The following is a 22,340-nucleotide window of genomic DNA, read 5'->3' on the forward strand; positions in this document are numbered from 1 at the left end:
AGATAGCATTTTTGCTCACTGTAGGTCTCTTTTATCCTCTCACTGCTGGCTACAGGAGAAGGGAAAAGAGGTCACTCCACTCAGATGGCCCCCCCGGGGTTTAAATGCAGTCTTTTCATGTAAGTGGATTTACTGTATGTTTAATTAAAGGTGCTTTTTATCTATTACTGATGAGGAAGGTGCATTTCTTGCTGTTTCTGGCACAGAGATCAAGGCACAATCTGCACAGGAACAAGATGTAACATCAGCGACCTCCGAGAATATACATGAATGTGATTGATTAGACGGAGGACTTTCCAAATAGAAGTATTTCAGTTATTCATCACCGTCTGCAAGACAAGTTGGCGGTTGGGAGGTATATGCCAGTTGTCTTTCTGTGCTTTTACCTTTTCTTTATTTTTTTGGTTTCATAAGTATTAATTTTTCGTGCTTAGCAGAGGGCATTGCTTTTCACGTTTAACAAAATTGCAACAGAGTTGCTTTAACTGCCTACAGACCAGAAGATTTGGCTGCCATTTTTTGCGATATGGCACTGCGTCAATTTAACTGACAATTTTGTGGTTGTGCGATGTTGTACCCAAACAAAATTGACATCCTTTTTTACCCAAATAGAAATTTGGTGATATTTGATCACCTCTGTGGTTCTTATTTTTTGGGTTATAAAAAAAAAAAAAGCAACAATTTTGAAATTTTTTTTTTTACTTTTTGCTATAATAAATATCCCCCAAAAAGTTTTTTAAAAACAAATTTCTTCATCAGTTTATGCCGATATGTATTCTTTTACATATTTTTGGTAAATCACCATAAGCATATATTGATTGGTTTGCGCAAAAATGATAGCGTCTACAAACTATGGGAAGGATTTATTTAATTTTTTTGGAACCATTGACATTTATATAGCGATCAGAGCTATACAAATGCCCTGATTAATGTGTAAATGTCATTAGCAGGTAAGGGGTTAACACTAGGGGGTGATCAAGGAGTTAAATGTGTTCCCTAGTTAGTGATTCTAACCGTGAGGGGGTAGGAATGACTTTGGGAGAACATATTGTTGTTCCTACTTAGTAGGAACAAACAACATGTCTCCTCTCCCCTGGCAGAACAGGGAATTGTGTGTTAACACTCACAAATGCCCATTCTAGCTCTCTTTCCCTCAGTTACAGTTGGCCAGGCTGAAGTCTGCTGTTGGCTGATGTCACAGAGCTGGTCCAGGTTTGGGCAAGATCACGACAATGTTGGGATTCGCCCGCATGCCTGTGCCGGCACCCAGTGAGCTGCTGAGAGCCTAGGGTGGGCTGCTCCTGCCCCCTCCACAACCCTGAGCTCCAGTGAACGAGGGGGGGAGCAGAGCAGAGAGCGGTGACTGACAATCACCAGCTCTCTGCTCATGAAGCTTTGAGAACTGAGTAAATGGAACTGAGTAAATGGCAGTGATTGATCGCTCGGTTCTCAGTCTTAGAGCTGGTAGGGGACAGATGCAGCATCAGACCAATGCTGCATCCACCTAGGTAAGTATGAATCTGCAAAAACAAAAAGAGAGAGAATCAGAAGAAGAAGAATCAGAAAAGCAGAAGTTCCACTTTTGGGTGGAACTCTGCTTTAAGGCCCCTTTCACACTGGTTTACTGTCAATTTTGCGGCACTATTCGGCCGCTAGCATGGTGCTTTTACCCCCCGCTGGTGGCCGAGAAAGGGTGAAAACCACCGCAAAGTGCCTCTGCGAGGCGATTTTCCAGCGGTATAGCCGCGGTGTCCCATTGATTTTATTGGGCAGGAGCGGTGGAGGAGCGGAATACACACCGCTCCAAAGATGCTGCTTTTCAGGACTTTTTTTACCGTCCTGCTAGCGCACTGCTCCAGTGTGAAAGCCCTTGGGGCTTTCACATTAGAGAGGCAGCAGCGGCTATTTCAGGTCGCTTTGCAGGCGCTATTTTTAGCCTTATAGTGCCTGCAAAGTGATCCATTGTGAAAGGGGTCTTATGCATAGAATGCTAATGTAAAAAAACCTAATGAATGTAGAACCACTTCTAGGCTGATTTATAAATTTATAAAGCAGTGGTATAACCTTATACCTTGTATAAAGCAGCGTTTTGAACAGGCTATAGGTGCGTCAAGCATTTGAAGAGCAATGGATTCCATTGACCATAATATTCATTTATTCTGCCCATTGGAATGAATGGACGCTCAAGTGCTAAACACATCTTAGGTGCATCAAGCATTTATAATTTTTTTGCCCAAAGGCTCCTCTCTTGAATGCACTGGTGATGTTTTTCTTCTCTGTTTATAAACACTCCTCTTCTAATATGCCTTTCAGGCTTCATTTCCATGGACGTTATTACAGCCACTTTTTTTTTTTTTAGTTGTACAATTTTAATTCTTAATAGCAAAGCATAGCTTTGCTTTTTTGTTCTTCTTCTGACAGTAGGTCCATACTCGTAGACTGCTGTTTAGTCTTTTACATCCACAATCAATGGAGTAACATACTCAGAGTGTCGCATTCCGAAGGAGAACCGGGGGGCTTGACGTTGAGACAAGTGCACCTTTTCTGGACTATGGGCTCCTGGTCCTGGTTTTTGTGTGGTGTCTCCAGGCAGGGGGTTTCTGGCGGTCATACTGTACTGTGGAGGTTTATATTTATATGTTGATGGCTCAACAGTGCGGTAGGTTCCAGGTCCTGGTGTTTTCTGAAGATCTTCATGGAAGCTTCCTATCTTGCTTCGTCCAATCATAGAGAAGTTCGGTGCCGATGATTTGCTAACAATTTCTGGCCCAAGCACAGGTGGAAGCGTATATGCTGCTGGACCTGGTGTTTGGTCATTGCTAAATGTCCTTGTTCTTGAACCTAGCGAATATTTTGGAGCTGACCGATAAGCATATTTCTCAGCACTCTCAATAACGTAACTACCTGGTCCAGGAGTGCTGAAAGCGTTTAGATCCTTGGGTCTTCCATAGAGTGAATATGCTGGTGTGCCAACTTTGCCCCTGATGGTGATATTAGCTGGCACTAGATACTTTGGTCCTGGGGAGCAGTTATCGTCAAAAATTAAACGGCGAATACCAACGCTATATGCAGGTGCTCTGTATTTACTAGGATCGTGCTGGTTGTAACCTGTGGTCCCTGGCAATGCATATTTAGGTCCTGGGCTGGTGTAAAGAGCTGAAATTGGCCCTATGGGTCTGTGGGGCCTCCAGGTTCCAATATAAGCTTCAGACGTCATAGTGAGCTGATATGTGGGATGTCAGAAACCATGCACAAAGACGTATGACTGAAGGCCAGAGATGTTCAGGTCCTGACTCCTGAGCCGTTTCTTCCTCTACAGCAGGGATATGCAATTAGCGGACCTCCAGCTGTTGCAGAACTACAAGTCCCATTAGGCATAGCAAGACTCTGACAGCCACAAGCATGACACCTGGAGGCAAAGGCATGATGGGACTTGTAGTTTTGCAACAGCTGGAGGTCCGCTAATTGCTTATCCCTGCTCTACAGCCACTTTTTTTTAGCCTTTTTTACAGCTTAAAAACGCCTGTCCATGTTTTGTTTTTTTTGAGCTGGAGCTCAAAAACGCTGCGGTAGCGGTTTTTAGCGTTTTTGCTAATTTTTTTGCGTTTTTTAACGTCTGGCGTTTTTACAGCTCTAAGATGGAGCTTCAGAACGCACTGGTCCTGGTTTTTTTTTGCAGCCTAAAAACGGCTCAGCCATCTACAGCTCAAAAACGTCATGGTGGGCATGAGGCCATAGACTAACATGGAGAGCCGTTTTTAAGCTGCAAAAAAAGCTCAGAAAAGTGGCTGTAAAAACGTCCAAAAACGTCCATGTAAATGAAGCCTTAGGCCCCGTACACACAGTCGGTTTGGTCCGATGAGAATGAACCGAAGTTCAGTTTCATCGGACCAAACCGACCGTGTGTATAGGCTATCGGTCTGTTTTCCTTCGGTCCAAAATTTCTAAACATGCTTCAAAACCGAACCGATGGACCGCTGCCCCATCGGACCAAACCGATGGTTAGTACAGCATCGGTTCAAAACCCGCGCATGCTCAGAATCAAGTCGACGCATGCTTGGAAGCATTGAACTTCGTTTTATTCAGCAAGTTGTGTGTTTTACGTCACCGCGTTCTGACCCGATCGGATTTTGAACTGATGGTGTGTACGCACATCAGGCCACTTCAGAGGTGAACCGATGAAAACGGTCCGTCGGACCAGTCACATCGGTTTGGTCCGACCGTGTGTACAAGGCCTTAGCCTTTTTTACAGCTTAAAAAACGCCTGTCCATGTTTTTTGATTTAATTTTTTATTTATTTTTTGAGCTGGAGCTCAAAAACGCTGCGGTAGAGTTTTTGCGCGTTTTTTAATGTGTGGCGTTTTTACAGCTCTAAGGCTGGAGCTTCAGAACGCACTGGTCCTGTTTTTTTTTTGCAGCTTAAAAACGGCTCAGCCATCTACAGCTCAAAAACGTCATGGTGGGCATGAGGCCATAGACTAACATGGAGAGCCGTTTTTAAGCTGCAAAAAACGCTCAGAAAAGTGGCTGTAAAAAGCGTCCAAAAACGTCCATGGAAATGAAGCCTACGGGCCAGATTCATAAAAGAGATACGACGGCGTATCTCCTGATACGCCGTCGTATCTCTGAGATACGAAGGTCGTATCTATGCGCCTGATTCATAGAATCAGGTTACGCATAGATCTCCCTTAGGCTGCAATTCTAGGCCGGCCGCTAGGTGGCGATTCCATTGCGGTCGGCGTAGAATATGCAAATGACTAGTTACGCCGATTCACGAACGTACGCTTTGCCCGTCGCAGTAAATGTACGCCGTTTCCATAGAGATACGCGGCGTAAAGATAAAGCTGCCCTCTAGGTGGTCTAGACAATGTTAAGTATGGCCGTTGTTCCCGCGTCAAAATCTGAAATTTAGCGTCGTTTGCGTAAGTCGTCCGTGAATGGCACTGGACGCCATTTACGTTAACGTCGAAACCAAAGACGTCCTTGCGACGTCATTTAGCGCAATGCACGTCGGGAAATTTTTAGGGACGAGCATGCGCAGTACGTTCGGCACGGGAACGCGCCTAATTTAAATGGTCCCGCCCCATTTGAATTAGGCGGGCTTGCGCCGGGCGGATTTACGCTACGCCGCCGCAACTTTACAGGCAAGTGCTTTGTGAATCAAGCACTTGCCTGTAAAACTTGCGGCGGTGTAACGAAAATGTAATACGTTACACCGCCACAGAGTAAGGCGATTCTACCTGAATCTGGCCCTAAATGTCTACATATGCATGGACACATAGGCTAACATAGAGGTGCATTTACAGGCAGAAAATTAAATAAATACACATCAAACATCTGTAAAGCCTGCTCGGATCCGCTCAGTGAGCAGAGACAGACCTGTCATCTGCTGGCTCAGCAGAGATCTCCTGCTGAGCTGGCGGACACCGCTAAGTGGATCCATTTTGTGTGAATGAGGCCTAAAACTGCGCTTTCTAGGGCCAGAGTGCATGAGCCCTTAGGGCTGTGTGTGTCCTTCATAGGTTTTGGAGGTTAGCACTATTCAGAAAAGAAGGTGTTTCCTGCAATACAACTCATTAGGTATCATGTAGCTAGAAATATGATATATTTTAATTATTAACCACTTCCCACCCACCCAACGTAATATGATTTAGTCGGTTGGGTGGTGATATCTGAATGATGGGTGCAGTTACAGGCATCATTCAGATATCTTCTTTTTCAGCCGGCGATTCCCTACACCCAAGCGTGTCACGATCCTACGGGGTAAAATGACCGCACCAGCCAAGCAGACTCTGGCTGGAAAAAGCGCCCAGAGGCGATTCAGTTCACATGAGTAGCGCTATACAAGTCATTCATTCATAAGAATAATCATAGCCGCTTGATCGTTCTTATAGGCCGCCCCCCTTCCCCTCTTCTCGCGGCTCGCCCATGCCATAGACGAACCGGAGAAAGAACAGACTGTTGGCGGATGTTGACCATCGAGATTTCAGGTGGGCCAGATGGTCCCCGGAGTCTCTATGATCGTTTGGAGGCTGGGCGTGATGTTATGACATCGTGCCCGGCCTCTGCATTTGAAAAAAAGCCGCCACCACGGCTGGAAGGCCAGGGTCTTTTTTTTTTTTTTATTAGGCTTCCCAGTATAGAGGTTAGATGTGGGGTCTTATTGACCCCATATCTCACTGCAAAAGAGGACCTGTCACACACTATTCCTATTACATTCCTTGTAATAGGAATAAAAGTGATTATTTTTTTTTTTTAAAAGAGAGCATCAAACTAGAAAAATACAAGTAAAATTAACAATAAAAAATAAAATTTAAATTAAAGCGCCCCTGTCCCCGTGTGCTCACTCTTATAAAAAAAAAGTTGCGCCCACATATGTGAACGACGTTCAAACGACACATGTGAGGTATCGTCGCAAACGTTAGAATGAGAGCAATAATTCTAGCCATAGACCTTCTCTGTAACTCAAAACATGCCTACTGTTAAAAAAATTAAAGCATTGCCTATGGAGATTTTTAAATACCGAAGTCTGGCGCCATTCCACAATTTTAAAGTGTGACATGTTAGGTATCTATTTACTTGATGTAACATCATTTTTCACAATATGCTAAATAATTGGGCTTTAAAAAAAAATGCATTTAAAAAATTGCTGCACAAATACTGTCCAAGATAAAAAGTTGCAATGACCATTTTTATTCTTTAGGGTCTCTGCTAAAAAAACATATATAATGTTTGGGGGTTCTGTGTAATTTTCTAGCAAAAAAAATATGATTTTTACATGTAGGGGAGTAGTGTAAAAATTGGCCTGGTAGGTAAGTGGTTAAAGTATAACTAAAGACAAAATAAAATAATAAAATAATAATAAATATTCTATGCTAAACATATTAAAGCGGACCTCCATCTAAGGCCCCATACACACGATAGAATCCATCCGCTGAAAAATCCCAGCGAATGGGTTTCAGCGGATAGATCCTATGGTGTGTACACTCCAGCGGATCTGTTTCCGCGGATATTTATCCCCTGGGATGGATTCCAGCAGATAAATATTTGCTGACATGCCAAACAAATCTATCTGCTGGAATCCATCCCAACGGATGGATCCGCTGGTCTGTATAGACTCACCGGATCCATCCGTCCGAAGGGATCCCCCGCATGCGTCGTAATGATTCGACGCATGCGTGGAATTCCTTATATGACAGCGTCGCGCACGTCGCCGCGTCATAATCGCGGCGAAGGCGCGACACGTCATCGCCAGAGGATTTCGGCGCGGATTTCAATGCGATGGTGAGTACACTCCATCGCATAGAAATCCGCACAAATCCTCGAGAGGATTTATCTGCGGAAACGGTCCGCTGGACCGTATTCGCGGATAAATCCTCTCGTGTGTATGGGGCCTAATAGGGGAAGCTCCACTTTTCTGCCTCCTTCTCACCTCCTCTGCCACTTTTGGCACCTTTCGGGGGGAGGAGGGATCGGGTACCTGTTTGTGACAGGTACCCATCCCCACTTATGGCTGACTTTGCTGTGGCGAACTCAGCCAGAAGTTCGGCCACCCTCTTCCTTCTTCTGCAGCTGGGTCATTCACAAAGCGATGCACACTTCTTGCATGCGCAGTAGGACACCGGCTGTAAAGCAGCAAGGCTTCACCGCCGGATTCCCTTAGCAAAGATGGCGGGGGCAGCAACTGAGAGCCGATTGAAAAATTGGTTGGGGGGAGGACACCATGGGATCCCTGGACAGGTAAGTGTCCTAATACTAAAAGTCAGCGGGCCGTATTCAGAAAGAAGATACGACGGCGTATCTCCTGATACGCCGTCGTATCTCTGAGTCCGGCCGGTCATATCTATGCGCCTGATTCATAGAATCAGGTTAGGCATAGATATGCCTAAGATCCGACAGGTGTAAGTGACTTACATAGTCGGATCTTAGGCTGCAATTCCAGGCCGGCCGCTAGGTGGCGCTTCCGTATCTTTTACGCGTCGAATATGCAAATGAGCATGTACGCCGATTCAGAAACGAACGACCGCCCGGCGCTTTTTTTTTTACGTTGTTTGCGTTTGGCTTTTTCCGGCGGAAAGTTACCCCTGCTATAAAAGGGGTAAGTGCGGCGTATCCTATGTTAAGTATGGCCGTCGTTCCCGCGCCGAGTTTTTAATTTTTTACGTCCTTGCGACGTCATTTGGAGCAATGCACGCTGGGTAAAATTTGCGGACGGCGCAAATTTTACACGCCCCCTAGCCGCAAAATTTTAATTCCGCCGGGGGATTTACGATACGCCGCCGCAACTTTAGAGGCAGGTGCTTTCTGAATAAAGCACTTGCCTCAAAAACTTGCGGCGGCGTAACGTAAATCTGGCCCAGCATGTGTAGCTGGTGACTTTAAATGTTTTTCCTGAAGGAACCTGGAGCTCTGCTTTAAAAATATTTTTTAATTCTATATATTAAATATTTTTTATATTACACATTTTAAGCTAAATATATTAATTTATTCTTTATATTGAATATATTATATGGTAAATATGTTATGCTAACTATATTGTTTTATTATATATAATAAATATTTTAGGCTAAATGTATTCTTTTATTCTATGTATTAACTATAACTATATGTAACTATACTATAACTATATGTATTAACTATATTTTATATATATAATATATATATGAAATATTTTAAAATAAATATATAATATAGTTAATACATAGAATAAAATAATATATTTAGCCTAACATGTGTAACATATAATCTATTTAATATATAGACTAACATAGTATAGTTAGCATAACATATTACCATATAATATATTCAATAAATAGAATAAAATAATATATTTAGCCTTAACTACTTACTTTAGAGAATACAACTATTTAATTCTATATATTAAATATGTTATGCTAACTATTAGCCAGGTTCAGAGAGGTTTACGCCGGCGTATCAGTAGATACGCCGTCGTAACTCTGAATCTGCGCCGTCGTACATTAAAGTGTATTCTCAAATTGAGATACACTTAAATGTAGCTAAGATACGACGGCCTGCGCCGTCGTATCTTAGCTGTCTAGTTCCGCCGGCAGCTAGGGGCGTGAATGCTGATTTACGCCTAGAATGCGTAAATCAGCAAGATACGCCTACTCACGAACGTACGCTTGCCCGTCGCAGTAAAGATACGCCGTTTACGTAAGGCGTTTTCAGGCGTAAAGTTATTCCACCAAAAAGCTGGCCTAGCCAATGTTTAGTATGGACGTCGTTCCCGCGTGAATGGGGCTGGACATAATTTACGTTCACGTCGAAACCAATAAGTCCTTGCGGCGTACTTTGGAGCAATGCACACTGGCATATGTCCACGGACAGCGCATGCGCCGTTCGTTAAAAACGTCAATCACATCGGGTCACGATTCATTAACATAAAACACGCCCCCCTGTTCCTCATTTGAATTAGGCGCGCTTAGGCCGGCACATTTACGCTACGCCGACCGTAACTTAGGACGCAAGTGCTTTGTGAATACAGCACTTGCTTCTCTGACTTACGGCGGCGTAGCGTATATGCGATACACTACGCCTGCCTAACGTTAGGCTCTCCGACGTGAATCTAGCTATATATTATTTTATTATATATATTACATATTTTAGGCTAAATATTTAATATCATAATAAAGTTAGCATAACAGATAATATATTCAATATAAAGAATAAAATAATATATTTAGCCTTAACTATTTATTATAGTTATTTTGGAGACTAAAACTATTTAATTTTATATATTAAATATATTATATGGTAAATATGTTATGCTAACTATATTATTTTATTATATATATTACATATTTTAGGCTAAATATTTAATATAATATTATAGTTAGCATAACAGATAATATATTCAATATAAAGAATAAAATATTTATTTACTATAGTTAATTTGGAAAATAAAACTATTTCATTCTAAATATTAAATATATTATATAGTAAACATTTTATAATAAATATATGATGTTACACTAAATATAATATTTTATTCTATATATTTAATATGACATATTCTATATTGAATATCTTGTTTTATCCTATTGATTATACAGTCTATGTTCTACCAAATCCTGTTATTTTATATATCAGATATACACTAAATATTTGACATTACGTATATAATATACTAAGGGAGTGTTTTATTACTCTATATAAATATAATAAATAAATAAATCCTCACACGTGGTGAGGGACAGTCACCCAGCAGATTTGCGACACCGCGTCGCACGGCCACTTCCTCAGCTGCTCTACCACTGGTTCTTCGGGCATCACGTGACCCTCTAGGCGGCGCCCTTACTCAGGCAAGCGGGAGGGTGTGGTCGCATTTTTGGCGCGGAGCTCGGGGGCGTGGCGTTGGTATTCTTTACTGCGTGGTGAGCGGAGATCACTTCATCCGGAGCGGAGCGGAGAGCGAAGAGAACGGTGAGTTTGGTTGAGGGGGATTTTTAGTGGCCCCTCTGTAGTGCGTACGGGTGTGTGTAGCTCCTATCAGTGATGTCCTGTCACCTCTATGAGGGGTGTGGTGGGTGTGACGTCTCCTCCTCCTCTTCTCTGTCTCCTGTCAGTGAATCTTCTGTATTTGTTTGTTTTTACTGTTAATAAGCATTGTTTGTTGTGGATAAAGTTTTAACAGAGACAGAAAAAAAGGAAACCAAATCAGAATGTGTTCCCACACCGACCCCCCCTTTACATTTTGGAGTAATGGGCGGAGTCTGTGTGGTGATGAGGCCCGCCCCTCCCACTTTCCTCTATGAGGCCTCAGTCAGCCATGTTGTGTAGATCTTCATTCTGTATTTTATAATACGACACATCGGGCCCGATCCACACACAGAAAAAGAAAACCGGGGCGCGTTTTTATGGTGCGTCAACCACGCATCAAATACGCATAGGGGCGCTTGGGAAGCATTTATTAGGCATCAAACAATGCGCTTTATTCACTTCAGCCACCGGAAGGTTTTAACCCCCCTTAATGACCAGGCCATTTTTTGCGAATTCGGCGCTGCGTCACTTTAACTGACAATTGCGCGGTCGTGCGCGCTTTATCGGGGTATAGCGCGCACCCCTAAAGTTGCCCGAATTCCTGTGGAAAAAAGATGTTTTGTACTTACAGTTTTGGTGTCTTGCGTGGCGTCCATCGGCGGCCTCGTCGTGTCCGGCGTCCGTCTGCGGCTTCGGGTGTCCTCTTCGTCGGGTCCGTCGTCCGTCTGCGGCTTCGGGTGTCCTCTTCGTCTGGTCCTGCGGCGTCTGCGCGTCCTCCCCGCTCGTTTCCCGCGCCGAGTTTGAATACTGCGCCGACATATACCGAGCGCAGTACACTCGTGTATCGTCGGGCAGGCTCGGCAACTCTCGCGCTGACGTCCTGTACGCTCAGGACGTCAGCGCGAGAGGCGCCGAGACTGCCCGAAGATACACGAGTGTACTGCGCTCGGTATATGCCGGCGCAGTATTCAAACTTGTGGCGGGAAAGCGGGTATCAGCGTATACCGCGCACCCACGATTTTGCCCTGATTTTCAGGGCAAAATAGTGTGCGGTATACGCTGATAAATACGGTATTTTTTTTTACTAGTAATGGCGGTGATCAGTAATTTTTAGCATGACTGCGACATTTCGGCGGACAGATCGGACAGTTTTGACACTTTTTTTGGGACCATTGACATTTTTACAGCGATCAGAGCTAAAAATAGCCACTGATTACTGTATAAATGTCACTGGCAGGGAAGGGGTTAACACTAGGGGGCGATCAAGGGGTTAAATGTTCCCTAGGGAGGTGTTTCTAACTGCGGGGGGAGTGGACTGCCTGGAGGAGGAGACATATCACTGGGGTAGATTCAGGTACCGCTGCGCACTTCTCACTTTTACCCTACGCAAATTATCTGCGCTACGCTTCATTCATGAAACAGTAGCTACGTAATTTGCGCGGGCGCTCCTTAAAACTGCCCGGCGTAAGGGCGCGTAATTTAAATGATCCCGTAGGGGGCGTGGATCATTTAAATTAGGCGCGTTCCCGCACCTAACGTAGTGCGCATGCTCCGTCGGGAAACTTTCCCGACGTGCATTGCGGCAAATGACGTCGCAAGGACGTCATTTGCTTCAAAGTGAACGTAAATGGCGTCCAGCGCCATTCATAATTCACTTACGCAAACGATGTTAAATTTTAAATTCGCAACGCGGGAACGACGGGTATACGTAGCATTGGCTGCCCCTGCTAATAGCATGGGCAGCCTTACGCAGAAACCGACGAACGGAAACTGCGTACGCAGGGCTCGCGTAGGGTTGTGAATCGGCGTTAGTATGCAATTTGCATACTATACGCTGACCACTACGGGAACGCCACCTAGCAGCCAGCGTAAGAATGCAGCCAACGATACGATGGCATAAGAGCCTTATGCCAGTCATATCTTAGGCTGCAGTCGGAGTATCGAGCCCTCTGAATCAGGAGCACTCTATACGCCGGCGCAACTAAGCAATTGCGCTGCGTAAATTGAGATTTTCCTAGCTTGTGACGGAAAATATTAGTTATATGAAGACAGGAGGCGAGTATCTTGCATTTATCTTTCTTTATTAAATGCTCATAGCAGAAAATTTATTCTTTATATTTTATGTAATTTGTTAACTTTTTTCACCTAAAATGGTGGATAAAAGAAAACTACAATTCCCAGCAGTCCCGGCAAGTCTAAGCCACACCTCCCGGTGGTATGTATATAAGGGACTGCTCTGCTGTACTTCTTCCTCTTTCTTGAACGAATGGCATAACAGGATACCTCCAGAAACTTCACACCGGAGTCACCGGCCCGTCGATCCTTCTTGTCGTGGTATCGGAACAAGGTAGTAAATGAACAGCAACCGCGCTGTCAACGACTCCAAACGGAGATACGGAACAAATTTCGCCCCAACGGGGGCTCAGGATTCCACTGCTTAAGCGTTAACGATAACTTGATATGGAGATTCAATAACCTGAGAATAGAATAGACAAATATCCGTGATAGGGTGGGTCGGGAGGGAAGATACTCGCCTCCTGTCTTCATATAACTAATATTTTCCGTCACAAGCTAGGAAAATCTCAATTTATATATCAGACAGGAGGCTCATATCTTGCAAGTTCAAAGCTTATAACTACATATATATATATAATCTGTCAGACCATAAATACAATATACATGCAATATTCAAAACACCCACTGGATGAGTAATGGAACAGTTAGAGATTATACCATATCTTAAGAGTTAATGACAGATAATGAGACATGATTCTCTGGTCTAAAGTAAAATTGACGAAAAGTCGATTCTGACGACCAGTCGGCTGCCGCCAAGAGGTCTGAAAGAGAACCCCCTGAAGTAACCACCTTAGTGGCCATAGCCCCCCTGGTCGAGTGTGCGCCAAAGATGGATACATCTATACCCGACATTGCCATCACCAATCTCACCCATCTAGCCAAAGTGGCTGAAGATACCGGATGGTGTGGATGTACGTATGAGACTAATGCCGCGTACACACCATCGTTTTCTGCGATGGAAAAATGCGACGCTTTATGTGCTTTAAAAAAACGTCATTTTTCAAACTTCAATTTGAACAACGACGTAGCATACACACCATCGCTTTTTCACAACGCTCTAGCACAGCGCAGTTCCGTCAATCACGCACGACGTCACTATAAAGGGTCGTTTCCATGCGGAAGACGGCCTCTTTTGCTGATATCGTGTTGCTGCGTGTTAGTAAAAGTTTGGTGAGATACGATTCGTGATTTTCAGTGACTGTGCTTTATATTTCGTTTTCTTGTCTATAAGCTGAAAAACACCTTAACGAATGTGCTGATTCCATTCTGAACAGTCGTTTTACATGAATGAGCGCGGGCTTAAATCGACGTTTTTACGTACACACGGTGAATGTTTAGAACACAGAAAACGACGTCGGCCAAAAACGACACATAAAATTGAAGCATGCTTCAATTTTTTTCTGTCGTTTTTTAGAAGACATAAAACAACGTTTTTGCCCACACACGGTCAATTAAATTGACGTTTTTGAAAATGACGTTTTTTTCCATCGCAGAAAACGATGGTGTGTACGCGGCATAACAATTGAGGAAAGTTTGGAGAACGTAGATTTGATGTGCGCAATTCATATGCTTGGAGGCAACGGACCACGCATAACCGTGGATGCGATAGAAATAGTGGATAGAAAACCGAATGTAATCTCGTCCAGGGCTCTCACGTCCGAGATTCTTTTTATGGAAATTAGACAAAGTAGCGTAGTCAGTTTAAGGGATAGCATCTTTAAGGAAAGCCGATCGTTGTCTTCCCATGAGGAAAATAGTTGGAGGACCTTGGAGACATCCCAGGTGGACTGGTAGCGTGGACGGGGTGGACGTGTATATTTAATGCCACGTAGTAAACGACATACCAAAGGGTGTCGGCCGATAGGTAAACATTCTACTGGAGAATGATAAGCTGAGATAGCAGACCTATAAACGTTAAGGGAACTGTATGATTTTCCCGATTCGTAAGATTCTGCTAGGTAGTTTACCACTGAGGCGACAGAAGCCTGAGTGGGATCAATCTGTTGTCTATTACACCAACGAATCCATAGTCCCCAGGCAGATCGATATGCCGATCTAGTCCCTGGGGCCCAGGCCAGGGCGAGGAGGTCTCTAGCTGATTGCGAAAGGTCTGTACCCGATTCTGGCATCCCGAAACCAACCATGCCAGGAGAAGCAGTTTGCCTCCCAGGAGTAATGGGTGTAGACCCTTGGTCGGATTTGTCAGCAGATGTGTTGAGTGGGGGAGGAGTCTGGGGTAGTCGATCGACATTCCCAGAATCAGAGGGAACCACGGTTGTGTCGGCCACCAAGGAGTGATTAGAACAATCGTCGCCCTCTGAGAGGCTATGTGAAGTAGAAGCCTGGTGATCAGCGTGAATGGTGGAAACGCATAATGTATTCCCTCGGGCCACCTCTGGAGAAATGCGTCCACTGCCATTGCTTCCGGATCCGGTCTCCAGCTGTAGAAGTGGGGTAACTGTCGGTTGAGTCTGGAGGCGAACAGATCCGTGTGAAACGGGCCCCAGAGGTCTTGTAGGACCCGAAAAAACCGATCTGTCCAATCTCCAATCGCTGGAATCTGTCAGATATCGCGAGTTCCAGTCTGCCACCCAATTGGACGTCCCTGGAATGTATTCCGCCACCGGGATAATGTCGCGAGATAGGCAAAATCTCCAGAATTCGGATGCGATGTCCGCAAGCAGCTTGGATTTCGCGCCCCCTAGACGATTGATATATTGCACCGCCGCCACGTTGTCCATGCGTAAAAGGACGCAACAGTTGGAGCTCTGAGAGAGAAAACTCCTGACAGCGAAGAGGGCCGCCAGTAACTCCAACGCATTGATGTGGAAAGCGGATTCGTTTACTGACCAAGTCCCTCCTGTGGTGTGAATGCCACAACGAGCTCCCCAGCCCTGTCGACTCGCGTCTGATTCTAAGATGACGTCCGGTCGAGAGCTGAAGATTGTCTTGCCATTCCACTCGACTGCATGTCGCAGCCACCACCGCAGTTCTTCTTCCGATTCCGAACAAAGATTGACCTTGTCCGAATAACGGAGGCCTTGCCGTAAATGGAGGGTCTTGAGCCGTTGTAAGGCCCGATAATGTAATGGGGCTGGGAAAATTGCCTGAATGGAGGCCGATAGAAGCCCGACTACGCGTGAGAGGACTCTCAAGGATACCTGCCCTTTGCGTAAAACCGTTCTGATTTCTTTCCTGATCAAGGCCAATTTGGATTTGGGTAAGCGTAAGACAGCCTGTCTGGTGTCCACAGCAAACCCCAAAAACTCCATTTCTTGGGCTGGAGATAGTACCGACTTTGAGTGGTTGATCAGGAACCCCAGATCCTGCAAGAGTGACACTGTCCATCGTTTGTGTAGTTCGGCCTGTGTTTTGGAACGGGCCATAATTAGAAGGTCGTCCAGATAAATTATCAAGCGGACTCCTCTGCATCGTAGTGCTGCCACCACTGGTTTCATAATTTTGGTGAAGCACCATGGGGCTGACGATAGGCCGAAGGGTAAGCAAGTGAACTGCCACATGCGATCTCTCCATATAAATCTTAGGAAATTTTGAGATGATTGGTGCATAGGGACCGTTAGGTACGCATCTTTGAGGTCTATCTTGACCAGCCAATCTCCCGGAACGAGGAGATCTCTCAAAAAATGTATTCCTTCCATTTTGAAGTGACGATACGTCACGAATTGGTTTAGTTCTTTCAAATTGATCACCGGTCGGTAACCTCCGTCTTTCTTCCTTACTAAGAAGAGGTTGCTCACGAACCCGGGAGATAAAGGGTCTACTTCTACCACCGCCTGTTTTGAAACTAGTTCCTGCAGTTCCTCGTCTATGAGGTGTACGTTCTGAGTTGAAAGATGTATGGGTCGGGGTTGGATAGGCCTGATCGGTTGAGATATAAAGTCTATTTGATAGCCCGCTACTGCGGCCAGTATCCACGCGTCTGCTGTAATCGTGTACCAGACGTGGGAAAAATGTCTCAGCCTGCCCCCTACAGGTATATGCGTGTGGTAATTCGTAGATGCACTTACCGGTGTATGGACGGGATCTGGGGAAGCCTCTGCCACCGCGTCCTCTCCATGGGCGTCCTCTAGGAGGGAAGAATGGAGCTGGTTGTGCCACCGGTACGGGATACTGCTGTTGTACTGGTGCGTAAGCTCGAGCGGGTGCCCTAGGGTAGGCCCTGTAGTAATTGCTTCGGCCGGCAGATCGGCCTCTTCCTCTGCCGGCCTTGTTAAAAACCTTAGGGCCATATCCGGATTTCTTTAGAGAAGTCTGAGCCTTGTCTAGACTATTAAAGAGGCCCACAAACCGGTTGATGTTTTTCATCAAATCGTCTCCGAATAGGAGACCTTCTGCTGATGGGCCAGGTTCTGCTTCCGCTAAGTGCGAGAGTTGCGGATCAAGCTTCATCAAAATGGACCTGCGGCGTTCAACCGCGCAGGACGTGTTGGCTGAGCCCAACAGACAGATGGCCCGTTGTGCCCATCCTCTCAGTTGGCCTAAATCCACTGAACTTTCAGTGGCGGCTGCCTGCTCCGATAAATTAAGTATTTTTGTTAAGGGACCTAACATGTCTAAAATGCGATCCTGGATCGTTTTGAACGAGCGTTCTATGCCCTTCTTAGCATACTTGCCCGATTTTGTCAGGTATTTTAGCAATACAGGGTCAATTTCCGGAGTAGTTGTCACCTTTTTAGGAATGACAGGTCTGGGGCACTCCGCTCTCAGTTTATTTCTGTTTGTTCTATCTAAGGACCTCCTAGTCCAGTGTTCCACGTATTGGGACACTTGCGGAAGGGGTGCCCAGTCCCCGGATCTGGGGTGAGAAATATTTTCCGGGTTAAAAAATGGCTCCCCAAGGGAGTCCAGGAGTATTTCGGATGATATATCCGCATTGGCTTCCATCTCAGTAGCCAGTTGCCCAGCCTCCTCCTGTTCATAATCAGAGTCATCAGCTGCTGACGACAATGATACTTCGGAAATCTCCTCATCCGAATCCTCATTAAATGAGTCCGGTTTGGCTCGATGGATAAGTTTAAGTTTCTTTTGGGGATACTCCTTGGATCTCAAGGGTCGCTCATTGTCCGGGAGGCTGGGTTGGCAGGCCGTGGAGGGTCCTGCCTCATGCAGTGATTGTACTTCCCCTGCCGGGGAGTCGATGCAAGTATTTAAGTGCTTGCGTTTGCAAGGTGCTTTGCCTTGTTTAACCACCTCTGTCTGAGTACTGGGGGGGTTAAAATTATGTGCCAAGGCAGCCTGGATGGAGCTATTGATGAGCTCTCGTATCTGGATCGCAGTAAATAGCTGCGGGTTCTCAGGGTCTGCCCCTGGACCTGATTGGTCCTTCAGTACCACTCCAGATCGTTCTGCCATGTTAAGTTATATTGAAATACAGTACAGAAAATCCTAATTATAGTACCTAAAACGGACCACTCTACTATGAGTGCTCCGTTCACATCAACTATCTTTTGATAACAGTATAAAATTTTTCTCGTCTGAGATCTAAGGGGGGTTCACTCCTATGAGTGCTCCGATTTGCTAATAAGGTAGCTAATTCCACTTATCTGCAGGTAAACTGCCGCCGTGACCTGTCAGAAACACCGCTCTCCGCACACTGGAGGCTAGTGCAAAGGCGCACAGTCCAGCTCAAAAAATGCAGTCACGTGAGACTGCAGCGAGCCGCGATTGGCTGAAAGACTCCCTCAGTCCCGCCCCTAGGAGTGCCGGGCGGGAGAGAGGGAAACGAGGGCGCGCGTGAAGGAGCGTGTCCTGTGAAGGAGAAGCTGCTGGCGAGGCGGCCAGCAAGATGGCGTCGAAGTCTCGCGAGATTACGGAGGTCCGTGAAAATACCGATCTGAGGTAAATTCACCGCAGTCGGAAGGCGCAAGCAAGGGACCCAGATTGTCCGCACCGAACGGATGCTGACCGGAGGGTTGCGACCCAAGAGGGTCATACCAGGTGTTAACCCCTCTATCCCAAGCGATGCCCCGCCAAAAACCCCCGCGAATCGGTACCAAACTGGCGGGAGGGAGGGAGGGAGGGAGGGGGGGGGGAATCCCCCGACCCAAAACCAACTCAGAAAGTAGTAAACACTATCAGTGAAAACAATCCAATAAATAATTATGTCACAATGCAATAAAATCAATGAAATAATTGATCAAACTATTTAGAGGGAGAGTGGGGGGGGGGGGGGGGAAGGGGGGGGGGGTCCTAGACCCAATACCAAATGCCAACAATGTTAATATTAGTAATAATAATCAATAAAACAATCAAATAAATATCCAATGAAATAATTGCGTAGACTGTCTCTACTTATCTTTTTCTCGCCATGAGCAGAAAGAAAGAGGAAGAAGTACAGCAGAGCAGTCCCTTATATACATACCACCGGGAGGTGTGGCTTAGACTTGCCGGGACTGCTGGGAATTGTAGTTTTCTTTTATCCACCATTTTAGGTGAAAAAAGTTAACAAATTACATAAAATATAAAGAATAAATTTTCTGCTATGAGCATTTAATAAAGAAAGATAAATGCAAGATATGAGCCTCCTGTCTGATATATAACTATGGTTACGCAGACGCAATTGCTTTCTGAATCTACCCCACTGTTCCTAATCACTAGGAACAGCAGATCTCTCTCTACTCTCCTATCAGAACGGGGATCTGTCAATGTAAACAGACAGATCCCTGCTCTGCCTGTCTGAGGAGTGATCGCGGGGTCACCGACGGCCATCACGGCCGCTGGCCACGCGCATCAGCTCCGGCATCGCGCCGCTATAACTCTTAAAGTGGCCGCTGTACAGCGACGGCAATCAGCGCAGCAGTGCCAACCTGCCGCCCTTATAAAGACGGCGGCTGGTCGGTAAGCAGTTAGTGCTATAGGTAGGGTTGCAACAATAAAAAAAAATGATTGGCAAGTACCGATACATTTGGTCAAGTTCTCGCTAATACCAAGTAGTGATACTTTGCCGTGCGATTTTCACTCATACAAGTAAAACAATTGATGCAAATCGCACTGCAAAGAATCGCATACAACCCCCCCCCCCCCCACACACACACACACACTGCTCCTGTTTGTGTGTATAAAAAAAGGAAAAGCTCCAGTTTACAAATGTTAGCACTCACAGTACATATCTGGTCACATGCAAAAAAAACAAAAAAAAAACTGATGAGGAGGCACTAATTGATAATGATGTAGAGGCACTGATTGGTACTGATGAGGAGGCACTGATTGGTACTGATGAGGAGGCACTGATTGGTAATGATGAGAAGGCACTGATTGATAATGATGTAGAGGTACTGATGAGGAGGCACTGATTGGTACTGATGAGGAGGCACTGATTGGTAATGATGAGAAGGCACTGATTGATAATGATGTAGAGGCACTGATTGGTACTGATGGGGAGGCACTGATTGGTACTGATGAGGAGGCACTGATTGGTACTGAGGAGGAGGCACTGATTGGTACTGATGTGGAGGCACTGATTGGTACTGATGAGAAGGCACTGATTGGTACTAATGAGGAGGCACTGATTGGTACTAATGAGGAGGCACTGATGAGAAGGTACTGAGGAGGAGGCACTGATTGGTACTGATGAGGAGGCACTTATTGGTACTGATGTGGAGGCACTGATTGGTACTGATGAGAAGGCACTGATTGGTACTGATGAGGAGGCACTGATTGGTACTGATGAGAAGGCACTGATTGGTACTAATGAGGAGGCACTGATTGGTACTAATGAGGAGGCACTGATTGGTACTGATGTGGAGGCACGAGAAGGCACTGATTGGTACCGATGAGGAGGCACTGATTGGTACCGATGAGGAGGCACTGATTGGTACTGATGAGGAGGCACTGATTGGTACCGATGAGGAGGCACTGATTGGTACCGATGAGGAGGCACTGATTGGTACCGATGTGGAGGCAGTGATTGGTACCGATGTGGAGGCAGTGATTGGTACCGATGAGGAGGCACTGATTGGTACTGATGAGGAGGCACTGATTGGTACTGATGAGGAGGCACTGATTGGTACTGATGAGGAGGCACTGATTGGTACTGATGAGGAGGCACTGATAAACAGTGTATTTTTTTTCCCTTTTTTAGCCAGTTTTTTTGGAGGGCTGTAGTTTGATTGCAGTATCGTTTTTCTTTGGTTGATCATTTTAATTGTTTGTAAAGGCATGAAATGATTCCTTTTGCACACAATAAGCCTTTTTTTTAATACAGTAAAATGGTCAGAATGCTAAATGTCAGTTGGAGTTAGAGCAGAGCAGAGCATAGGGGATACAAATTGATTGCTATAGGTCCTGCACTTTTTTTTAGCTTTGTTGTCTCCAATAGTTATAGTCACTAGTTAGTCACGTTTTGGATTTATTTTAGTAACCATTGTTGGCAAGATAGAAATTTATGGGGAGCCTAAAATTTTTGAATGTCACCAGAAAATGAGATGAAGGTCTGGCAGCCGTCCCAGAGGGGAATTTTCCTCTCTTTGTAGAGATTTTCTCTCACTTCCTGGTGTGTTTCCAGGACAGGAAGTGACTAGAAATCTCCTCAGTGCAATACAGAGGCTAGAATAATCTTGCTGGAGTTTTAATCTTTCCATACTGAATCCAAATCGAAAAAAATAAAATAAAAAAACACCTTTAACTGTGCATATATATAATATATATATATATATATATATATATATATATATATATATATATATATAAATAAAATGAAATAACATACCTGCAATGGTTTTGCACAGAGCAGCCCCGATCTTCTTTTTGGGTCCCCCGTTGACGGTCCCGGGTTCCCTGCCATGGGGGGTACTTGAGCATGCTCACCCCTGAGCTATGCTCCTCTGAATGGACATTGTCCATTCACACACAGAGCGCAGCTTAGCCCTGCCCCCATTTTTTCCTCATTGGCTCACTGGCTGTTATTGACAGCGGCAGAAGCCAATGAGGAAAGAGAGAGAGACCTGGAAGAGCCACTGCTTTCATGCACTTCTTTAGATCGAATTTTTATTTATTTTTTACCATATTGCATTTTGCCTTTAGAACCACTTCAAGGGCATTTTTGTTGTGGGGAATCCTTTTTTTTTTCTTTAGAGGAGCACAGCCTATATTTCCACCTTTCTCATCTAGGAGAACATCCCCCCCCCAAAAAAAAATAAAATACAAATTCCTAGGATACCTATATCACACATCCCAGAATGCGTTGGGACAATGTAGGGCACAACATCAAAATGGAGCATTATTGGGGACCAGCTGCTAGGACCTGAAAGAGACATCTGACTCCCGGTGACTTCAGCAAAGAAGGTGGTAGCTTTGGATTTCGGTGGAGTAGTGCAGGACACCGCTGGATTTGCCGGGTGGGTATGTTACGTGAGCTCAACCCAGCAGACAAGGTAAGACGGGGTGAGTGTGAATTGTTGAGAATCTTTTTTGTTATACCGTTTACGTTTATGATGAATAGTTCTGTTTCTTACCTTCATTAGAGTTTTGATGTTTGTTAGCAGTGTCATTACTGCATGGGCCTCACATGTCGGCTGTCATTTCCATTGATTTGGCACATTGGATTTCCAATTAGAAAAGCGTTTATTGCATTTATTCTTACTTGAATCAGAAAATATTTCTACTTTAGATCCATAAAATGACAAATATACCTGCAGGAATGGAAATTCACACTTTTTTTTTTCTTTGATGACTTCATAGAAATTAAAATGAACGCTGCGAGTTGTTGCACCTTTTTTGGTTTTATAACTGCTGTCTTCTGTGGG

The 22,340-nt window shown here is 45.0% G+C and overlaps 2 protein-coding genes across 2 annotated transcripts in view; one reads left to right on the top strand and one right to left on the bottom strand.

Moving 5' to 3' along the window:
- Positions 1-2,364: 2,364 nt before the first annotated feature.
- LOC120928519 (outer dense fiber protein 3-like) lies at positions 2,365-3,299 on the bottom strand. The gene has a single exon (XM_040339610.1). It carries the CDS (start codon positions 3,215-3,217, stop codon positions 2,447-2,449), a length of 771 nt encoding a protein of 256 aa, XP_040195544.1. The 5' UTR covers positions 3,218-3,299; the 3' UTR covers positions 2,365-2,446.
- Positions 3,300-10,299: 7,000 nt separating this feature from the next.
- Positions 10,300-22,340, top strand: part of PIWIL4 (piwi like RNA-mediated gene silencing 4) — a 356,967-nt gene continuing 344,926 nt past the window's right edge. The window contains exon 1 of the mRNA XM_040340167.1: positions 10,300-10,443. The gene's annotated coding sequence lies outside the window, so the exon portion shown is untranslated. The remainder of the gene's footprint in view (positions 10,444-22,340) is intronic.

Source organism: Rana temporaria, chromosome 2 (genome assembly GCF_905171775.1).
Source record: "Rana temporaria chromosome 2, aRanTem1.1, whole genome shotgun sequence".
Lineage (NCBI taxonomy): Eukaryota > Metazoa > Chordata > Amphibia > Anura > Ranidae > Rana > Rana temporaria.